Source organism: Phoenix dactylifera, chromosome 13 (genome assembly GCF_051530095.1).
Source record: "Phoenix dactylifera cultivar Ajwa chromosome 13, Ajwa_hap1_PhDact_Kaust_v1.1, whole genome shotgun sequence".
Lineage (NCBI taxonomy): Eukaryota > Viridiplantae > Streptophyta > Magnoliopsida > Arecales > Arecaceae > Phoenix > Phoenix dactylifera.
In genome coordinates, this window is record NC_143202.1 from 26161347 (window position 1) to 26179242 (window position 17896).

The 17896-nt window shown below is 37.6% G+C and overlaps 1 protein-coding gene and 1 pseudogene across 4 annotated transcripts; one reads left to right on the forward strand and one right to left on the reverse strand.

The window, feature by feature from the left end:
- Positions 1–229: 229 nt before the first annotated feature.
- Positions 230–8772, reverse strand: LOC103719962 (zinc finger transcription factor YY1-like). Of its 4 annotated transcripts, none has more exons than XM_008809451.6 (6): positions 8342–8772; positions 8088–8146; positions 6744–6943; positions 5983–6072; positions 3765–3908; positions 230–1110 (listed from the first exon to the last, which is right to left on the reverse strand). In XM_008809451.6, exons 1-6 carry the CDS (start codon positions 8425–8427, stop codon positions 577–579), a joined length of 1113 nt encoding a protein of 370 aa, XP_008807673.3. In that variant the 5' UTR covers positions 8428–8772; the 3' UTR covers positions 230–576. The 4 variants fall into 4 exon arrangements, with proteins under 4 accessions (XP_008807673.3, XP_008807675.3, XP_008807676.3 ...); XM_008809453.5 differs by having other exon boundaries at positions 8233–8771; XM_008809454.6 differs by lacking the exon at positions 8088–8146.
- Positions 8773–13196: 4424 nt separating this feature from the next.
- On the forward strand, positions 13197–15882 carry LOC120112219 (protein-tyrosine-phosphatase PTP1-like; annotated as a pseudogene).
- Positions 15883–17896: the final 2014 nt, after the last annotated feature.

Consider the following 17896-nt stretch of genomic DNA (forward strand, 5'->3'; position numbering starts at 1 on the left):
AGCACTTCGAAAAATCTTGCTTCGTGGTGCACAATATAGTCAATAACTCTGGCCTACCTAACTTCATTAATAAGTTGCTGTCTCCGCTCCCAATCAATGAGTTTCTAGTCCACTGCAAGACCTCAAGCTTGGCCCCTTGTTTTTATATTCCTGATTGGGCCCCTGAATTCCCTGGATTGCAAGAATTAAGCTCTTACGAGCATGGGCACTACCATTTTACTTCACAGGGTAAACGTGAACAAGCTTCAGTTTGGTGAAATTAAAGAACAGCAAGCCTAACAACTGTTGCTGGAAATCTTAGCAGACGGGCCAACATCTCACCCAAGCACAGGGGTGCAATCATATACATGCAAGTAGACCCAGTCTCTGACTGGATAAGACTTACCAAGGTTTATTGTGTCTGCTATTTTGTCCTCTCAACTTGGTATCCACATTCAACAGAATCTAACCAAAATTCAATAATAGCGGGGAAAAAACACAATACTGCCAACTAACTTATTTCTGGTCGAACATGAAACCAGTTATGGACATCAACTACATCTGTGAAAATGTTCGTACCAGACTGTAAGCCAAGACCTAGTCTTCATCCTCTGTCTCCTCATCATCGCCATTTGTACCTTGATACCTCCACCCATCCTCTTCAACATTGTCTCGATCTTCCTCCGTTTCCTCACTATCCTCTTCATAAACCTCTTTGCGTGGCCACTGCTTCTTGACAGTGCTAACATTTATAGAAGCCGAGTTTGAGCCCTTCCGATTCTGCATCTTTGCAGGCGGCATCTTCTGCTCCTGATTGGCCTTGCTGCTTCTTTTATTGTTCTTGCCAACACCACCCTTCACAATATAAGCATCCTGATCGCTGGCTTCATCCATCGCATGGTCAGCAGCAGGCGCGGGCTTGCCATTTTCTTCTGAATTGTGGCCAGGATGTTCCCTTCTCAAATGGAGGTTCAGTTTGTACTCATGAATATATGCTTTACCACAGCCTTCATATGGACAGGCATAAGGGCGCTCAGAGGAAGCAGAACCATAAGCCGCTGCAGGAGTCTTTGGGGTACTATGGAGCTTTTCTGCTGCTGGTGCGTGCTTCATTCCATCGATCACCGAGTTCTGTGAAGTAAATTGGGCACACAAGTCAATACCAAGATGTTCTGTACGTAGGACAACAAGTAAACAGATAAATGTATGCAGCACACCGCACCAGCAGTTTTCCCCTTGGTTGAGGTTTGACTTATCATTGAAAGAAAAGAAAAGAAATGGTATTTAGTAAATTCATGAAATTATATGGTGGTCAGCATGGCATGGCGTTCGCTATATGTAATACTATGCCAGTGCCTTTCTAAGATGCATGACTCAGACTGGGCATGGCAGAGTACATACCATGCCACTGCCAGGCTGGCATATGATATCTTATCCTCGACTGACTTAGAAATGTTATTCATCTGATGTGTCACATACATCATTGGTCCAACAAGAGCAGCATGAGATACCTCATTCTCAAGCAACAGAAAAGTTACTCGCATGTCACATATATTATTATTCCAACAAAAGCTGCTGGAAAAGCATGACATCAATGAGCATCATATCTGTCTTACACTTGAACTGCACTCAAACAGAATGCTCTCTCTTGTTTTCAATTGCTTCATGAAGTAGAAATCTTTCTTTTTATCATTGAGGACAAAGAACTAGAGATGTGTCCCTTGTACAATCAGCTCCAGATACGAAGATTAATTTTTAGACAACGATTCAAATTTGTGAACCAACGAACGGAACTTATATGATCTTGTTTAGTTCTTGGTAAGAGAACATTGATATGTCAGTATAACTTGACAGGATCCTGATGCATTTTTCAGAATAACTTTTACTAAGAGTCTTGTATAATATCACGAGAAAATTTTTAATGCTGTCAATGCTTTACATTGATACTAAGTGGCTACACATATAGCAACCTTCATATGTACGTCCTTCAAAAATTGAAAGCCAAAAAAGAATTATGGATCCAATAATGACAGCAAGAGAGTATTAGGGCACAATGTAAGAGGTGATTTTTCCTTGATAGGGTAGAATCATCCTGAGGCAAATTTAGATGACATTGCAAATTAGTTGGCTTTTGTTTGAATGATATCCTTCCATTGAAGTTTCATCATCCAACAAAACTCTGTAAGAAGAGTTTGACTAGAATATAATATGTAATATTTGCAAGGATCTCTGTAGTTTCGATGTGATTATGACACATGAAGAACAAGTTGAAGAACCTATGATTAAAGATCTGCACAAGAAGGAGCCTATGGTGAAAGAATCATCCTCAAACATGATAAAGGAAGGCCAATCAGCTGAAAATCTAGAATAGGAGCAACAGAGTTCATATTCAATAATTATTGACCAATCATGTGAGCGTCCAGAGTGTCCGATCATTTAAGAGAGGATCCACCGGCGTTCAATGATCTTGGCCAAGATCCGGTATTTTGAAGATCCATCCTCTGTTGATTTACCAGAACCATCATTGCACATCATATGACAGATGATCAAATACTGTGCAATTGTCAATCAATATGAACTAGAGCCAATCGTCCAATGATCCAATTGCAAGGAAGCCATATGCTAGTTTGCATCACCAAGTTTTGGAGATCCAGCAATGAAGACTGTGCAAGTTATGCCATTAAGAAGATACTGAGGATGAGATGTACACAATGGAAGCGAAGGACACATCTAAGGTTTGTGGGTCATCAAAATCGTGAACATATCTATTTAGTTTTCAATTTTTTTTTTTTGCTGTTATTTCTGTTTATGTTTAATCTTTAGTTGGTACGTGTTTATTTATAGCGGAGATCTTTTGGCCTGAAGCCTTAATAGATGACTAAGGAGGTTATGTTGCTGTAGCAACACTGTTCACAGTTTTATTCACCCTACAGTATCCATATACAGTAATTGCATGCTTCTAGGGGTAGTCTGGGGACTTAAAATTGGAGTGAAGTTGGCAGCTGGCAATTTTCCCTCCCCCCTCCCAAAAAAAATTCCCTTTATCTTCTTATTCTTTCTCTTGATCCATTATATTCTTCCCTTCCGCATCTTGATTCAGATCTAATCTGATCTTAGTTGACTCTATTATTTAATCAATGTGCAGCCTTTAATGGTTTACAAGGCTACATCAGACGGAGACTAGTTGAACTTAGACTAAACCCATCAAGGGACATTGGCAACAATGGTTTGGAAAGTCATCTGGTAGCCTTCCATAATTTTTGAGCTATTACTCCTGGCATGCTAGGATTTGTCACTCCAAGGAGGCTGAGGTCTGCATCATCCTGCAAGGCACCTCAACATAGTAACACAGCACATTGGCCATCTGGAGGTGAAGGATCCAGAGAATATCAAAGGTTGAACGGCATCTAGCACTGCCTAGTTGATACAATGGAAGAGCACACGAACATGTCGATATATTCTAATATAAGCAAACTTTAATTCTATCAAGAGCTTTATTATGTTGACATTATTCACTTCTTTTTTCATTTTCAGTGTACACAATCAATGAAATGCAACACATCAATTAGAAGAGAGAATTAAAACAGAAAAGAAGGTCAATCTTATTTGTCTAAGGACAATGTTATTTTAGTCTGAAGAACCAAAAAACTGATGCTTGACGAAGTTAGAAGGCTTTAGCAGCATACAAGTATTTCTGCAGAACATCGAATGACCAAAACAGCGAGTGATGTAGCATGAGGCTGAAAATAACCAACCCAGAGCTCTGAGTGAATAGGCAGTCTTACCTTTTCATGGTGGGCCTTGATATGACTTCTTAACTTGCATTCATGTGTGTATTTTTTCCCACATTCTGGATAAGGACAAATGTGATAGTTCTCCAGCGAATGTGTTCGCATATGCGCCCTTAAATTGAAATCCAACGAGAAAGCCTGCAATTCACAGCTTTATAAGTCAAATAGAATCATCACAGCGTAGAATGAAACTCATGGCGATTATCAATATGTAAACTGAATCGATCTCAGGCAAAATGAAGTCGAAAGTATATTGAAGAATTTGCAAATAAATAAAATGCCAGAAGAATGTTCAATGCCTAAACTATGAGAAAGTTCCAAAATGGGGTGATTTTAGTAAGAATTCCAGCAAATTTGAATATCTATTGCACCTATTCATAAATCGAATGACAGACCAAAGATGTTAGCTATAAAAGCAGTCATTAGATTAGCCTTATATGGTTCCTCAATTAATGAGGGTGACAATAACTGAAAATATAAAATCAGACTCTGAATAGAATTACCAGGGATGAGGATGAAATGGAGGTAAAAAATCAATTATGAAATGCATCACTAAAATAAATTCCCATCCCTATAAAACTTTCCTGAAGACAAGCTTCTTACCGAATTTGAAAAAATATATGCGTATCATTTTTGAGAAACATGGTGGGGATGCCACCCCTAGGATTCAAACCCTAGATCTCTCTCTCTCTCTCTCTCTCTCTCTCTTTCAGAGAGGGACAACAACCAGCTATGGCTGGTCGGCAAGAAAATATATATGTTTAAGCATTAAGATTTTCAGAACAACATCATAACTCTTTATGTATGGATGAATTTAGAAGTAACACATGACGACAGCATCTACGAGAAATGATGTCCAAACAATACATTCCCAAAACACCCTTGTAATTTTTCTGCTATTTAATTTTCATCAACAAGATGACAAATTGATGCCAACTCTAGCAACATCTATAAATGAATGAATAATGCACAAACTCTCCCCTTTGTCATTAGCTCAACCAATTATATCCTCCTCAGCATCTCATTTTTGAAGTACCTGCTGCCCATGGTTCCGACAAAAAAACCGCAGACAGTGAATCCATGGCATGATTATGAAAGCCACTTACAGGAGTGAATCAAAATTTTTTAACAAGCTAATATCATAGAGCAACTTTAGCATTTGCATGACAGGAGATGATAAACAAAGTTAAGAATGTTCTAAACTTCTTGTCAGTTCCAAATGGAGCTCCACTCACAACCACAGATAAAATAATTGAAACCTCCCCTATTGGAAAAGCATAGCACCTACAAAATGCTCTAATTCTTGAAAGCTTCAATAATAGTTTCATTGGCTTCTCGTTACTCCTTTTTTAGCCATAACTCTCTCCTTCCATATGATACATTTGCCCCCAAGGAATCACATTATAAACTAACTTCCTCATAAGTAATTTCCCATTGAGAAAACCATAAATAAAACATATTCAGAAGATTTTTACAGAGTTATGAACATTCGTAGTTGCAGTAAGTTTCACAAACAATTACTTTATCCAATATGATTTAGGAGACTGTATGTGAATTTTTCTTTTTTTTTCTTTTTTGATACATCACAGATTGCATGACTGCAAGCCTCAAGCACAACAATCCCATTATAGGACAATCTTTCAAATTCAAATGTTCTCTCTAAGACATTTTTTTAAGTTTTAAATCCAGATGTCTTATCTTCAAATAAAAATAATTTTCTAATCCCATATTTTTTTATTAGAACTGATGCAAAATATGAATTGAAAAGACTCAACCTGAGGTTGACTTGGAACATCTTTATAAAACAAAATTTTAAAGAGCTTTTCTCCTCTTATTTTGATATCACTTTAAATTAAATCGGAAGGGAAGACTTTAATTTGTTAAATCTACTTCATCTGGCTTTTAGTCGATCATTTTCTTGATAGAATGACAAAAAGTTCCAAATTGTTCTGCATTTATTCTCCTTGTTATTTTCTCTTTCTTATTTAATTTTGATATATTTCTTATCGTTCTAAAAAACTAATTGGGCACCAAACCGTATTATGATGGTTAAATATTTAGAAAAAAAATCAAACACCAACATATAGATAATCATCCCATTATCCAAAACAAGAAGTACCCAAGCAACAAGAATGGAAAAAATAATCAGGATGGTTTTTCACCACAACAAAAGAATGTGAGAAGTGTATGGAAAAATGGACAAGATAACTACCTTACCACAGCCTTCATAAGGACATATAAAATCCCTTTCTCCCGTATGAGTAAGAAAATGTCTTTTCAACTTGGAACTATCTAAGAATTTCTGCAAAGCATAAACATGAATCTTAGAAGTAACTTGAGAATTGACTTGATTGATCAATATTTTATTAGGATATTTCACAGTAACTCTTGCATGATAAATATTAGTATTGATGGGTAAAATGGGAAACTACACCAGCAAGATATAAGATGCAGTGAATGGCCGATATCAAAGAAGAAAAATGCAAGAAAGCAAAAAAACAAAAAAAAAGCATTCTACAATCTGGAAGTTAAATATAATGTTACGTCCCTAGCAATCAATTGGGCCACAATCACAGTGAAAAGGAACATAATCAAACAATATGTGGATGAAACAAGATCATCTAACGAAGAACAGAACTTTTTAAATTTCAAGAGGAGAGCGGGTATACATCTTATTGAAAACTTAACATCTAGATCAAGTGCATTTTATCATCTTAGGTTGAAGACATTAAAGTAACAACATAACATATACGAACTAAAAAAAAAAGTGAACAAACGGGGGGAAACGTAAATATCCATATATGTTATGTATATAAAACAATTCAGCACACATTAAATTGTATATGTTAAGGATGAGCAGTTGAGTCTGCAGTTAGTTGAACTCTTTTACTCATTTGATATGGAGAATGGTGTTGAGTAATGCAAAATACTTACATTTCAAAAGTAACATTGAACAATAATGATGAGCATTACCTTTCCACAGCCTTCATAATGGCAAACATATTGCCTCTCTCCATGAATGTGAGCATGTTTCCTTAAAACCCCTACATCAACGAATGTTTTTCCACAACCTTCATAGCTGCAGAGGAAAAGAACTTCAGTGGTTGGTTCAGTTTTTGGCTCTTCTGCTTGTGGTTCCTTAGATTTCTCTCTCAGAGTCTTTAGCATATCCTCTAGAACATGTATTAAAAAAGGGGAACTAATTAGATATCAATCAGGCAAGACAAGCTAATGCAGATGCTTAAACATGTCCACTATTGTTCCGTTCCTTGGTTACATATCAATTATTAAGGAAACAACAAACCTGGATACACGATGGGAGAAGCTAAGTGCTAACTTTGCAAGAGACATCAATAAATATCTAGAAAAACATGCCATCAAACATTTGGCTGGCCACATATAGCTGTTCCAGCATTTAAAAACTTGCGTACAGATGTAAAATATATAAGGACAAGCGAGAAATAATTAATAGCCACATAGAAATCATTGCCAAACCAACCAGCAGAAAGACCTCCTAAGCCAGGAATTTGAATATTATCACTCCATGCTTCATCAAAATGCTCACAAGCATAAAGATAGCCTCCCCATTTTTCCCCAATGCTTCACATAAGCAACTTTTAAGACTTTAATTTGCTCACAAGCATAAATACTAATAAGTCTTATTGCTTTCAAATTGAAAAAATCCTTTTGGGTGTGCAGATTTACCCAAGTTTCTATAAAAACTTTGTGCCAAGAACCATTCAGTAAACTAGCTACGACAAGATAAAAGGTGCTCAATTCCCATGTTCTTTGGTTAACGATTATTCTTATACCCAAACTGCTTTCTCAATGATCAACTCAGAATGTTGGTTTTTGAATGTTTACAATATTATATTAACCAGAGTATGCCATACCGGCCTGTACAATCCGGTCCGGGCTAGGGCCGGTACTGGATCAGCGTGGGATTCGGTACCGAAAGCTTTTCATCGAAAAACAAACCGGTAGAACTGCCGTACCGCTATGGGATCGATTCGGCACCGGTACGTACTGATACGGAATCGGTACATACCGGTCCGGGCCGCCATCGGTACACCGACCGGAAATGGTACGACGGACCTTAATATTAACTATCCGAGTTATCCCAAATAACCTAGAAATCGGGCTATTTTGATTAACATACCCAACCCTGCCCTGAACAAGTTCCATCACCTTGTGAAATGCGCATAAAAAGAGAAGAAATAGCACTCTTTCAGATCCCATCAGTTCACAACGAGAAAATTAACCTTTCATCAATCGAAAAGAGAACCCTAATCCTCATAATCGCAGGGTCAAAGATACCTGTAACCCACTTCAAAAGAGAGCACTTTCCACCAGTCGCCACCACTTCCTGCGGAACCCTAGATCAAAGAACCCCAAAGGAAATCAATCAGACTTATCAAAACATTTGCCAACGAATCGGTTTTTCTTCTTTCTTTTTTCTTACACGATACAAGCTACATCCCCAAACTTCCCGCAAACCCTACGCCACGCCAAGCGATCATCACAAGAAAACCCTAGTCCCTAAACCAAAATCACAAGAGGCGCGAACGCACCATTCCTTGAACCACCGGACGGCGGGGGCCCGATCTTTGGCGGGCGGCCGCCTCTCGAACATGGAGTGGTTCGTCTGAAGATCCATCTCTATCTCCTCCCCACCCCCCCACCACCCCCACCCCCTCTTCTGCTTCTCTTTTCTCCCCTCTCTTGCCGAGAAGATTAATGGCGGACGGGCGATCGAAGGAGATCTAAGGTTAGGGTTAGGAAGAAGAAGGGGAAGAACGAGTTCGAATCGCGAGTGGAGGAAGAGGAGGCACAGAGGAGGAGCTTGGGTGGGGGAGTCCACGTGACCGGTGGAATCGACTAATAAGAGTAGCAGGAAGCCCTGATAGGGGAGGAAAGGCCGCCATGAATTGATCCCCCTGGCTTCTAGCGTCTCACCTCCCCTTGGACTCACCTTTTCCTAGATCTTATTAAATAATACCCTGGGATCCGGTTGACAAGCCCAGATCGGATAAAGGCCATGGAAATTTGACCTGGCAACAGGCATGCAGCACAAGCACGTGTGTGGTGTTTGTTATTTTTATATGTTGATGACTGGATTTTAAGTGAGATGAAGTCATATCCTGATGGGATAACATGGAATCCAATTTTGATGATTGGGGAAGTAAGATGTGACCTACGATTTTTAAAATATTTCTATACCAAAATTTATATAATTTGAGAATTCGTAACTTATGCACTAAATAATAAAAAAATATGTATTTTTTTAATGTTTTATTTAAAAAAATTTTACCTGCATAAGATAATGAACTTTATATCATTAACCTATTAGGATTGCTACACATTTTTTATATTTCTCAGTGCAAGGGAGGTCAAAACTTTGGTAGGGTTAAAACCGATTCTTCCTCTAAATGCTACTCTTCTATTGGACAATCTAAAGGTACATTGATGTGACTTTTTAAGGATTTGTCAACATGCCAGCACCATTCGATCAAGTTCATCATATCTTACAGAAAAGTTGAGTTAGAAGCTTGTGCCTTAAGAGGTGACCAGTACCCTCCCCCTCCTCCTCCTCTCTTCTTCTCCTCTTTTTTAGGACAAGCATATTTTTCATGAAGCTAATAGGGCAATAAATTGGATGGCCACCTATGTGACCAGCCATACAGATAGTACCATGTGGACTAAGGATGGAGAATTATTTCGAACACTCCGAAATATTTTGTTTTCTGATTTTATTGAAAATATTCGTATTCGTAAGATATGAATCATCCGTTCTAGCAAAAAAAAAAAAATGACCAGTACTTTTTTTAATGACGACATGCCTGAAATCTTAAGTTTTTTTATCTATTTGTTCGTTGCAGTGTAGTGAAGCTATTATATACTGTTAGATATCTTGATACAATATCATATATATTTTAGTATTATTAGAGTCCATGACTACATCCTAAATGGCTAGATAGAATGTTTTTTTTTTTTTGAGTTCCATAATTTTGCATAAATAACCATGCTCGCATAAGTCCTTATATACTCTCTCTCTCTCTCTCTCTCTCTCTCTCTCTCTATGTATGTGTGTGTGTGTTTAAGGCATGATGTTCTTTTCAAGCTAAGGATCTAAATATATTCATATATAATCATAAACATCATGATTGGATCGTGGTCAGCCTCAATGAGCCCATGCTAGTCCACACAAGCCATGAGCAAGGACCGTTTTGATGGCATTTGTCACAATCTAAGACCTCATCCAAAATAACTAAAAACAAAAGATATTTTTTGATTTTTTTAGTCCTATACAAGCACTTAAGATCTTTCTGGCGAATAACTAATGTTGGACTAAATACATACTTGCATGGATCCTTGTGTAGGTCGTTACATATTGGTATCGCAATATGCACTATACACCATAACATGATCTCTGTTTGTCCTTGTCTTGATAGATCGACATTAGCCATGCTCAATAATTTTTGTACAAAGAACAAATAATCAAAAGAATGTGGATACTTGTAACGAATATAAATAATCAGCTCTCCTACCACAATAATCGTTTTACATCTATTGCCATGAGATAGGCTAAATTTTTTAGGGCTACAAATATTTTGATATGCGGGATCCTTTGCTTCCCTCTCCTAGCATACATTAACCACCAACGATACTTCCATACAAGAAAAGTATGAATAACAAGAACTTACACATCTTTCTTATTGTTTTTCCATTTTGTTGTATCACCTTACAGAGAACTGCATTGATGAAGCTCCATGCGTCCGTATTTCCAAAATTTCTGATTAAATTCCTTTCTCCCAAAAAGATTGATGACCCACACCCACTTTTTTTCTTTGATACATTTCTCTCGCCTATCTCTCTCAAGAACCAAGATATGGATATCCATACAGCTACAAGACAAAGTCTATAGCCTAATGTAGATGTTCAACTCTGCCATCTAGAAAAGAAATTTTGAAACAAAAACTTTCCTGCTTGAGATTAAAAAAATCTCAAGAAATAATCTTTAATTTTTAAGAATTTGGGCATATGAATCTACTCTTACTCATTCCTGGATCTTCAAGCAGATAAAAGGATCATAGTCGTTGATCATTTGTGTCGGAGGAGAGGGGAATTTTGCATTGCTCGAGTATAGCATGGAGATGGTTTCGAGGCTTTACACAACTTATATTTGTACCATGATGTTCTGGATGAGAAGCTGTTGGAACGGACTCGCCAGAAGAGTCCGAATCTTCTACGCAAGTGAAGGAGAAGCTTAATCCCAGAAATTCATAGCTGCCATAACAGCTATAAATTTGAACGTGCGGGTCCCGCTATGCTGCATGGCACCTCTAGTTCTAGACTCGGATTGTTTTCGGAGCGAAAAAATGATGCAGAGCGGAAAAGCAAAAAGCCTAAAAATTAAAAATAAATATTATCAAAAAATAAAAAAAGGGGCAAAATAAAATGAGTGCAACACGAGGACCTTCCAAGGAATCACCCATCCTAGTACTACCCTCGCCCAAGCACGCTTAATTGGAGAGTTCTGATGGAAACCGGTGCATTTTAAATTCGGATGAATTTGAAATTCAAATTTACAGTTGTTATGGCAGCTATGAATTTTTGTGATTGAGTTTCTCCTTCACTTGTGAGTCCTTTCCAACAGAAGGAAACAAAGGGAACTGAGACCGGGGAAACTCGTGCTCACTGCCCCGATCCCGGATTCCGAGCCATGTTGCATGAAATGCTACCTCCCAGTGGGCTGGGACTGGCATTGCCGAAAGTCTCCTTGACATTTTGGTGTGGAACTCCCTAAGAAATTGCTGCTATGTTATTGCTCATCATTATCATATTCTTAGTAATGGTTGAGTAAAGAAAACTGCATTTTTTTTCCTTTGTAAGTCAAATGAATGACAAGCAGTATTGATTCGTTCAGTTTTCAAGCGTCTGTCTGATGGCATGCTCCTCAAAGTTTACAATTCATTATAAGTGCTTTTATATTTCCAGGAAATGAGGTTAACAAAGGCTGAGATGGTGAGAAGGTGCAGAGTGGCTCTTCAAGATGCCAATTTGAACAAAAATCGTTATATAGATGTCATGCCATGTAATTTCCATTCTGTTTGCATCGTTCTTGATTCATAAGTTGAAGTCATTTCAGAAAATCAAACATCACATTTCTCTGCAGTGACCATCTTCAAAGTTATTTAATATACAAATCTGCTTGATTTTTGTTTTCTTCTCTCTTTTCAGTTGACAACACCCGAGTCATTCTCGGTTCTAGTAACATCAAATCTCTAGGGAGTGGTTATATCAATGCAAGCTTTGTCACGGTACAAGTTACTATCTCTGAACACTCTCGCTCTGATTTTATTTTAATTGTCACGTCTCCGATTCGAGACCATATGTCAAAGATATGGCAATTGCTGCATACTGATAGGTAAGGAATGCCGTACTACTCTGAATTGCCTAGTTTTGCATACTGGACCGAATGGAGGGTGGACAGGCCTGGTTCTGCCCCCCGGTTCAAGAAATCCAGCAAGAGATGGAGAAAGAGAGGAAAAGAGAGAGAGGAAAGGTGGAAAAAAAATGAGTAAGAACAGTCAACAGGGACTATTCGTTATAAACGGGTCTAACTTTGGACCGCTAAACAACTTCCCCCCAAAGAAAAAAAGGAAGGAGAGGCCATGAGGGGGAGAGAGGGCTTGAAAGCCCTCATCTTCTCCACAAGCAACCGGCTATAGGGGCTGCCCCTTTTTTGAAACAAAACAGGGGGCCGCCCCTTTTTTTTTGTTGATATTTTTTAAGTAAAGTCGGCAAACTGTTTGGACAATAGTATCTTATATGATAATACTAGGTAAACACCTTATGTTGGAACAGTAGGATTTTGTCAGAGACTCCTTTGAGTCCTTGTCTCTAGGGTTGCTACTTTCCTGCTTTCATATGTTATCTGCTCTTGCTCATGCTTCTGCTTCATGCTGTTAGACTCCATTCAAGTTATGTTTGGAGTTCTTGAAAACTTAATATCTGTGGGTATTGATACTCTAAGCTGACAGTCCATATATGCATGTACGACCATCAGGTGTGCATATAATAAGATTCTTGCCACATTATTTAATTTGAAGCGGTTTGACAGCTGCTATTTTCATACCTTGGAAGATGCAAAAGAGCTCGACTTCGAGTATGGTCTTGTTCTTAACTGCTTGAGAGAGCGCATATATCCCCTTTTGTCGTCTCTTGCTAAACCTCCTGCTGCTAGAAAGAAAGAAAATAGATGAAGTGAACCGATCTCCTATTTATTTATATGGTGTTTGAGTATTAGAGAGCTTTCATCTGCTAACTTTGAGTGACTCTATTGTGTGCTGCTGCTACTTTCATTTCAGTTCCCTTCTTCAGTTGGAATTAATGTCATTATTATAGTGTAGTTTCATGATTGCCTTGTATAAATCTAAATGCCCTGCATCATCCCTTTCGGTTGTGTTAGTGCTTTATGTATGGCATCGATATTCTTTTTATGCTTCATATTGTAACTGCATCCCGCAGTTTCTCTTTGCTTCCACTGATTGTCGTTATTAGGTTCTAGAAATCAAACAGTCATCTCATTTCCAAATAATGGCAGATGATGAAAAAATGTGCTGATTATTTTCAAACAGAGAATGGGCTGAGAGAATTTGGAAGAACAAATGTTTTCACTAAGAATACAAGAATCAGTAAGTCTTCGTCAGTGCTGCGTTGCTTGGAGGCGAAGTGCAAAGAGATAAAATGAATTCAATAGGAAAAATTAGATGCTATGGTTTTTCACCTTTAAACTGCAGTTGCAAATTTTTGTATAAATAAATTTACATTTTTGTTAAAACAGCATTATTCATCAGTTGTTGCTTTTCTACAAGCCATGGAGAGATAATTTGTTCTGAATAAAATGAATGGTGGTTACAATAAATGCGTGCATATGAGATAGTGTATATGTCTAGAAATTTTAATTTTATAGTACGAGTTCATCCATGTAGGTATCCTCATTATCATGTGTCCTTATCCTTTTTCTGTCTCTCTCTGTGTTTTTTTTGTTGGAGAGGGGTGTGAGGTGCAGCCAAGTGGGGAGGAGGGCTTGGTACTAGTCATGAGGGGTATTCTAATAGTATAGAGAAATGCCTAAATTGTTTTTTTTCCTAGTTGCATAGAAGGAAGATATGCTATGCTGTTGCTATTTGTAATGCCAAATGTCTTCTTTATTGAGGCTTGCCCTTTGGACTGGTAGATTTGGCCAATGAGTTCATTGAAGCTACCCAGAGTGTTCAGAGATCATTCTTCGTTTTCTGAGTTCATCAGCTTGAGATGTTCAGAATCAAGCATTGGAGGGTAGATTCACAGGGGCATGTGTGTCTTAGCTGACACATTGAAGTTAAAAGTGAATCTTATTTTCAGTTTCATTTCATTCATCAGCAATATGCAAACTTTCTTTACTTAATAAAATCTCCATCTGCTTGCTCATAATAATGTAGTCTTGTGATAAAATCACATATATACTCTTCTTTATTTTAAGAAAGTAACATATACATGCACACATATGCATTCACATCTCCAGATCTGGTTTTACTTTCATACTATTTTATCAGAAGCCTTTTCCTTGCTCGCGAAATTTGTGTCCTTTTAAATAAAGTTCATTTGCTTGTTCTGTTTCTTGTAGTTGGAGGAGTTTGCCCTGCCTGTTCTCCACATTCAGTATCCTGAATGGCCTGATCATGGGGTGCCTTGTGATACTGTCTCTGTTGGGGAAATTCTGAAGAGGATGTACCATGTCCCGCTGATCTTGGCCCCGTAGTTGTGCATTGCAGGTTTAAACTTTAGATTGATAGCCTACTTCATTTCAATATGCATATTTTATAATGAAAGATAAACACATTTACAGAAGCAAGAATTCTGGATCACTTACAGATTTCTTCCTTTGGTTCGATTCACTGGTCAAGGAACGGATTTCACCAATGAAAATCTACTGTTTTCCGCAACCTAAATGCCCAAGACACTTGCAGAGAATTTCTAGAATTTTTTTTTCTTTTTTTTCATTCTTTTCTCTTATTTTCTTATGGTTTTCTTTCCTTTCTCTTAACCGACACCCTTTACAAAATGAAGCCTTACACACACACACACACACACACACACACACACACACACACACACACACACACACATATATATATAGCTTTAATGCATAACTGTCTATAGACAGTTTAAGGGCTGGAGAGATGTCTTTGGAAAGACATCTCTTTTGGACATGGAAGATCATGTCTTTGGACATGAACAAAAAACATGTCTCTTGGTTAACCGGTTTGGTTGAACCATCATGGGTGGACCGAACCGGTTTTTCCAACATATAATATACTCCATCTGATAGGGTCATGTTCTTTTGGCTTAGTGCAGGTATTGGAACGACTGGTACATACTGTACAATTCATAATACCATCCAAAGGATCCTTATTGGCGATATGTCTTCTTTAGATCTTGTTAAAACTATTACCCAATTTGGATCTCAGCGGATTGGGATGGTTCAGACAATGGTATTTCTTCTTTCTTGTATTTTTATATAGATTTTAGTTCAGACTGTTTTTTAAAAAATAATTATATGATTTTGCTGTTTACATAAGAAAATTAAGGATAGTTCATAAGAAACAAATATATTATGCAAAAAGGAAAAGATATCATATAAAGTAACTGGATCAGCAACTGAAGTTTGAAACTTTCGAGTAGGAAATCAATGATTCTAATGTGATATTAAAATAAAATTTTTTTGAAGGTCCCAATTTTATTACATGAAACTGAAGATTGCTAAGATCATTAGCCATGGATAATTTATGCAAATATGAAAGATTTGAGTACTGATTCTGAATAACAGAAAAATATTTTACCCATGATTTTACAAACTGTTAAATTGTCCAATACTTATCAGAAAATTGTTGCATCAAAATCTAAAACTAAAATATAGTACATTGTGAAAACACTTTTTATTTGACTTATAGAATAGCTGAATTTTTTTGTCTTGTTTGGTAATTTTCAGGAGCAATTTTTCTTTTGCTATGCTGCAATTGTTGATGAACTGGAAGGCCTTGTGTTAAAATCCAATCAACAATAAAGTGCACTTAAAGGTAGGTTACATTCTTACAAATAATTTCATATTGCACAAGGAGTATTGTGTACACATTTTTGACATGCATCTAGACATACACAAGAACCTGCCTGCATGGATGAAAGCATGGTATAAATAAATCGAGACTAGTAAAAGAAAATGAGGGCCAGCTCTTGTATAATACCAGTCATCTGCTCCATATGAAGGTAGTTTAGAATGTTGCAGTCTTCTTAACAAAAGTAAGTTGTATCATGACTATTTTTGTAACAAACTTTGGATTGATGCAGAGATTATGAAGTCTGGCAATCTGTTACCTCAGCAGAAAGAAGGGCTGTTGCTGCACCAATATTCCTGCCTCACAATTTGAATATGCACTCTTGGTGGCCTTTACAGTGCTGTTGTTCTGACATAGTAAGCCAGTAAAAATGAACTATAGGGAAGGTGCACCAAACAATTTCCTAAATTTAACTGGTACATGAAGCTTTAACCTTCATATAGGTCGATTGCATTTGGTTGTCACACCCTCATTCCTAAAGCCAGTTGATTCTCTGTAAGTGGCATCTCCTTTCCAAGAAATCAAGCAAGTACAAAGCCGTAGTTATCACTTGACAACATTGCATATGGTTTCATCAACATGTATCAAAGATTCCTAAACATGTGTTTCTTCCCATTTTTATGAGATAATAGAGCAGTCGGATAATTTAGCTTGAGTAGATGGCTTTTCTCCAAAGAATTCTTTTGCTTGCTTACATATTAGGTTTTTGTTTGCTAGCAATTAAAAAAAAAAAAGAGCTTTACCTGGAAATGCAGCAGGTATCTCAGTCCTGTGATGAGAAACTCGTGAATTTATGCAGTAATTGATGAACATTGACGGAATTGTCTTTTATGGTTTCTTCAGATTTTTTATTTGTGACCAGAACCTACTGCATTTCCTTTTATGCTTTGGCGGATGCAGTGTTCCTTTGGGCTGATCCCATACTATGTAGTTGTATTACTTAATATATAGAGCATGATGAAATCAGTGTTGCAGAATCAAGTTAATCCACATTTCCATGCCCGGGTGAAATGTTCATTTTAGTAATTCATCAGGTTATATATATATATATATCTTCTGAATTCTGATAATAGAAAACCAGAGCCTTTGAACTTAAGGACCACAACCTCTAACTGCCGGATCTCTGTGGATACGCCAGGTTTAGTGATTACTTGGGTCAACCGGTGATTGAATGGCGAACGGCTTATTTAATTCTTTCTGGATTTTAACTTGAGGAGTGCTACTCTAAATTCCATTTGTGGGCGATCTTGCCATTTCGGGACGCTCCAATTTAAGAAGAGAGAGAGAGAAAGTAAAATGACTGATCCGAAAGTAAAGAAACAGGATGGTCTTTCAAGCTAAACATGTATTCAGAGAGACCAAACAGGCCGCGAACTTAGTAGCTGCTTATATGGTCTGTCACTTTACAGACACTCTGTGGGCTGGAAGGGAGAGCTGTATAGAGTACTCCAAAATCTATTATTTTCTAATTTTATTGGATATATTTGTACTATGAAACATTCGTTTTAGAAAATAAAAATAAAATAAAATAAAAAAGGGCTTGTTACCTCTGTTTTCACCCGGGTAAATCTTCTGAAGGTCAATCAATGGACTTTCCCTGCACAACGCCATGATTTCGTCACTTTGTAAGACACCTCCCTCCCCCCCCACAGGAAATGAATCTGATTGTTACCAAATGAACCTTAATTCAAGTTTCTGGCAGCATTAACCTAACCTAGACGACAGCTTCATCTGATACTCTCCAGGTCAACCGGTCCCAAGCGCCAAGGAGAAGGAAGTCCAAAGACGTTTCCTTCCGAAAGGGCAGTGTTGTGAATCGAGTGCGACGGCCTGACCGGGTTTTGGGATGCATCTGTCCTTTAAAATTGCAATTTGCATTGCTGCTTCGGGCCTAATTCCAGTCCTCTCCCTCACATACCAAACACAAAATTATCAACCATGTAGAGCTGGCTTTTCTAGAGCCAA

Coding starts and splice junctions, on each gene's coding strand:
- LOC103719962 (XM_008809451.6), bottom strand. CDS start 8,427: ATGGATCTTCAGACGAACCACTCCATGTTCGAGAGGCGGCCGCCCGCC. Junction 6,944..8,087: donor TCTTTTGAAGTGGGTTACAG/GTATCTTTGACC, acceptor TACATGTTCTAG/AGGATATGCTAAAGACTCTG. Junction 3,909..5,982: donor CTTATGAAGGCTGTGGTAAG/GTAGTTATCTTG, acceptor TGTGAATTGCAG/GCTTTCTCGTTGGATTTCAA.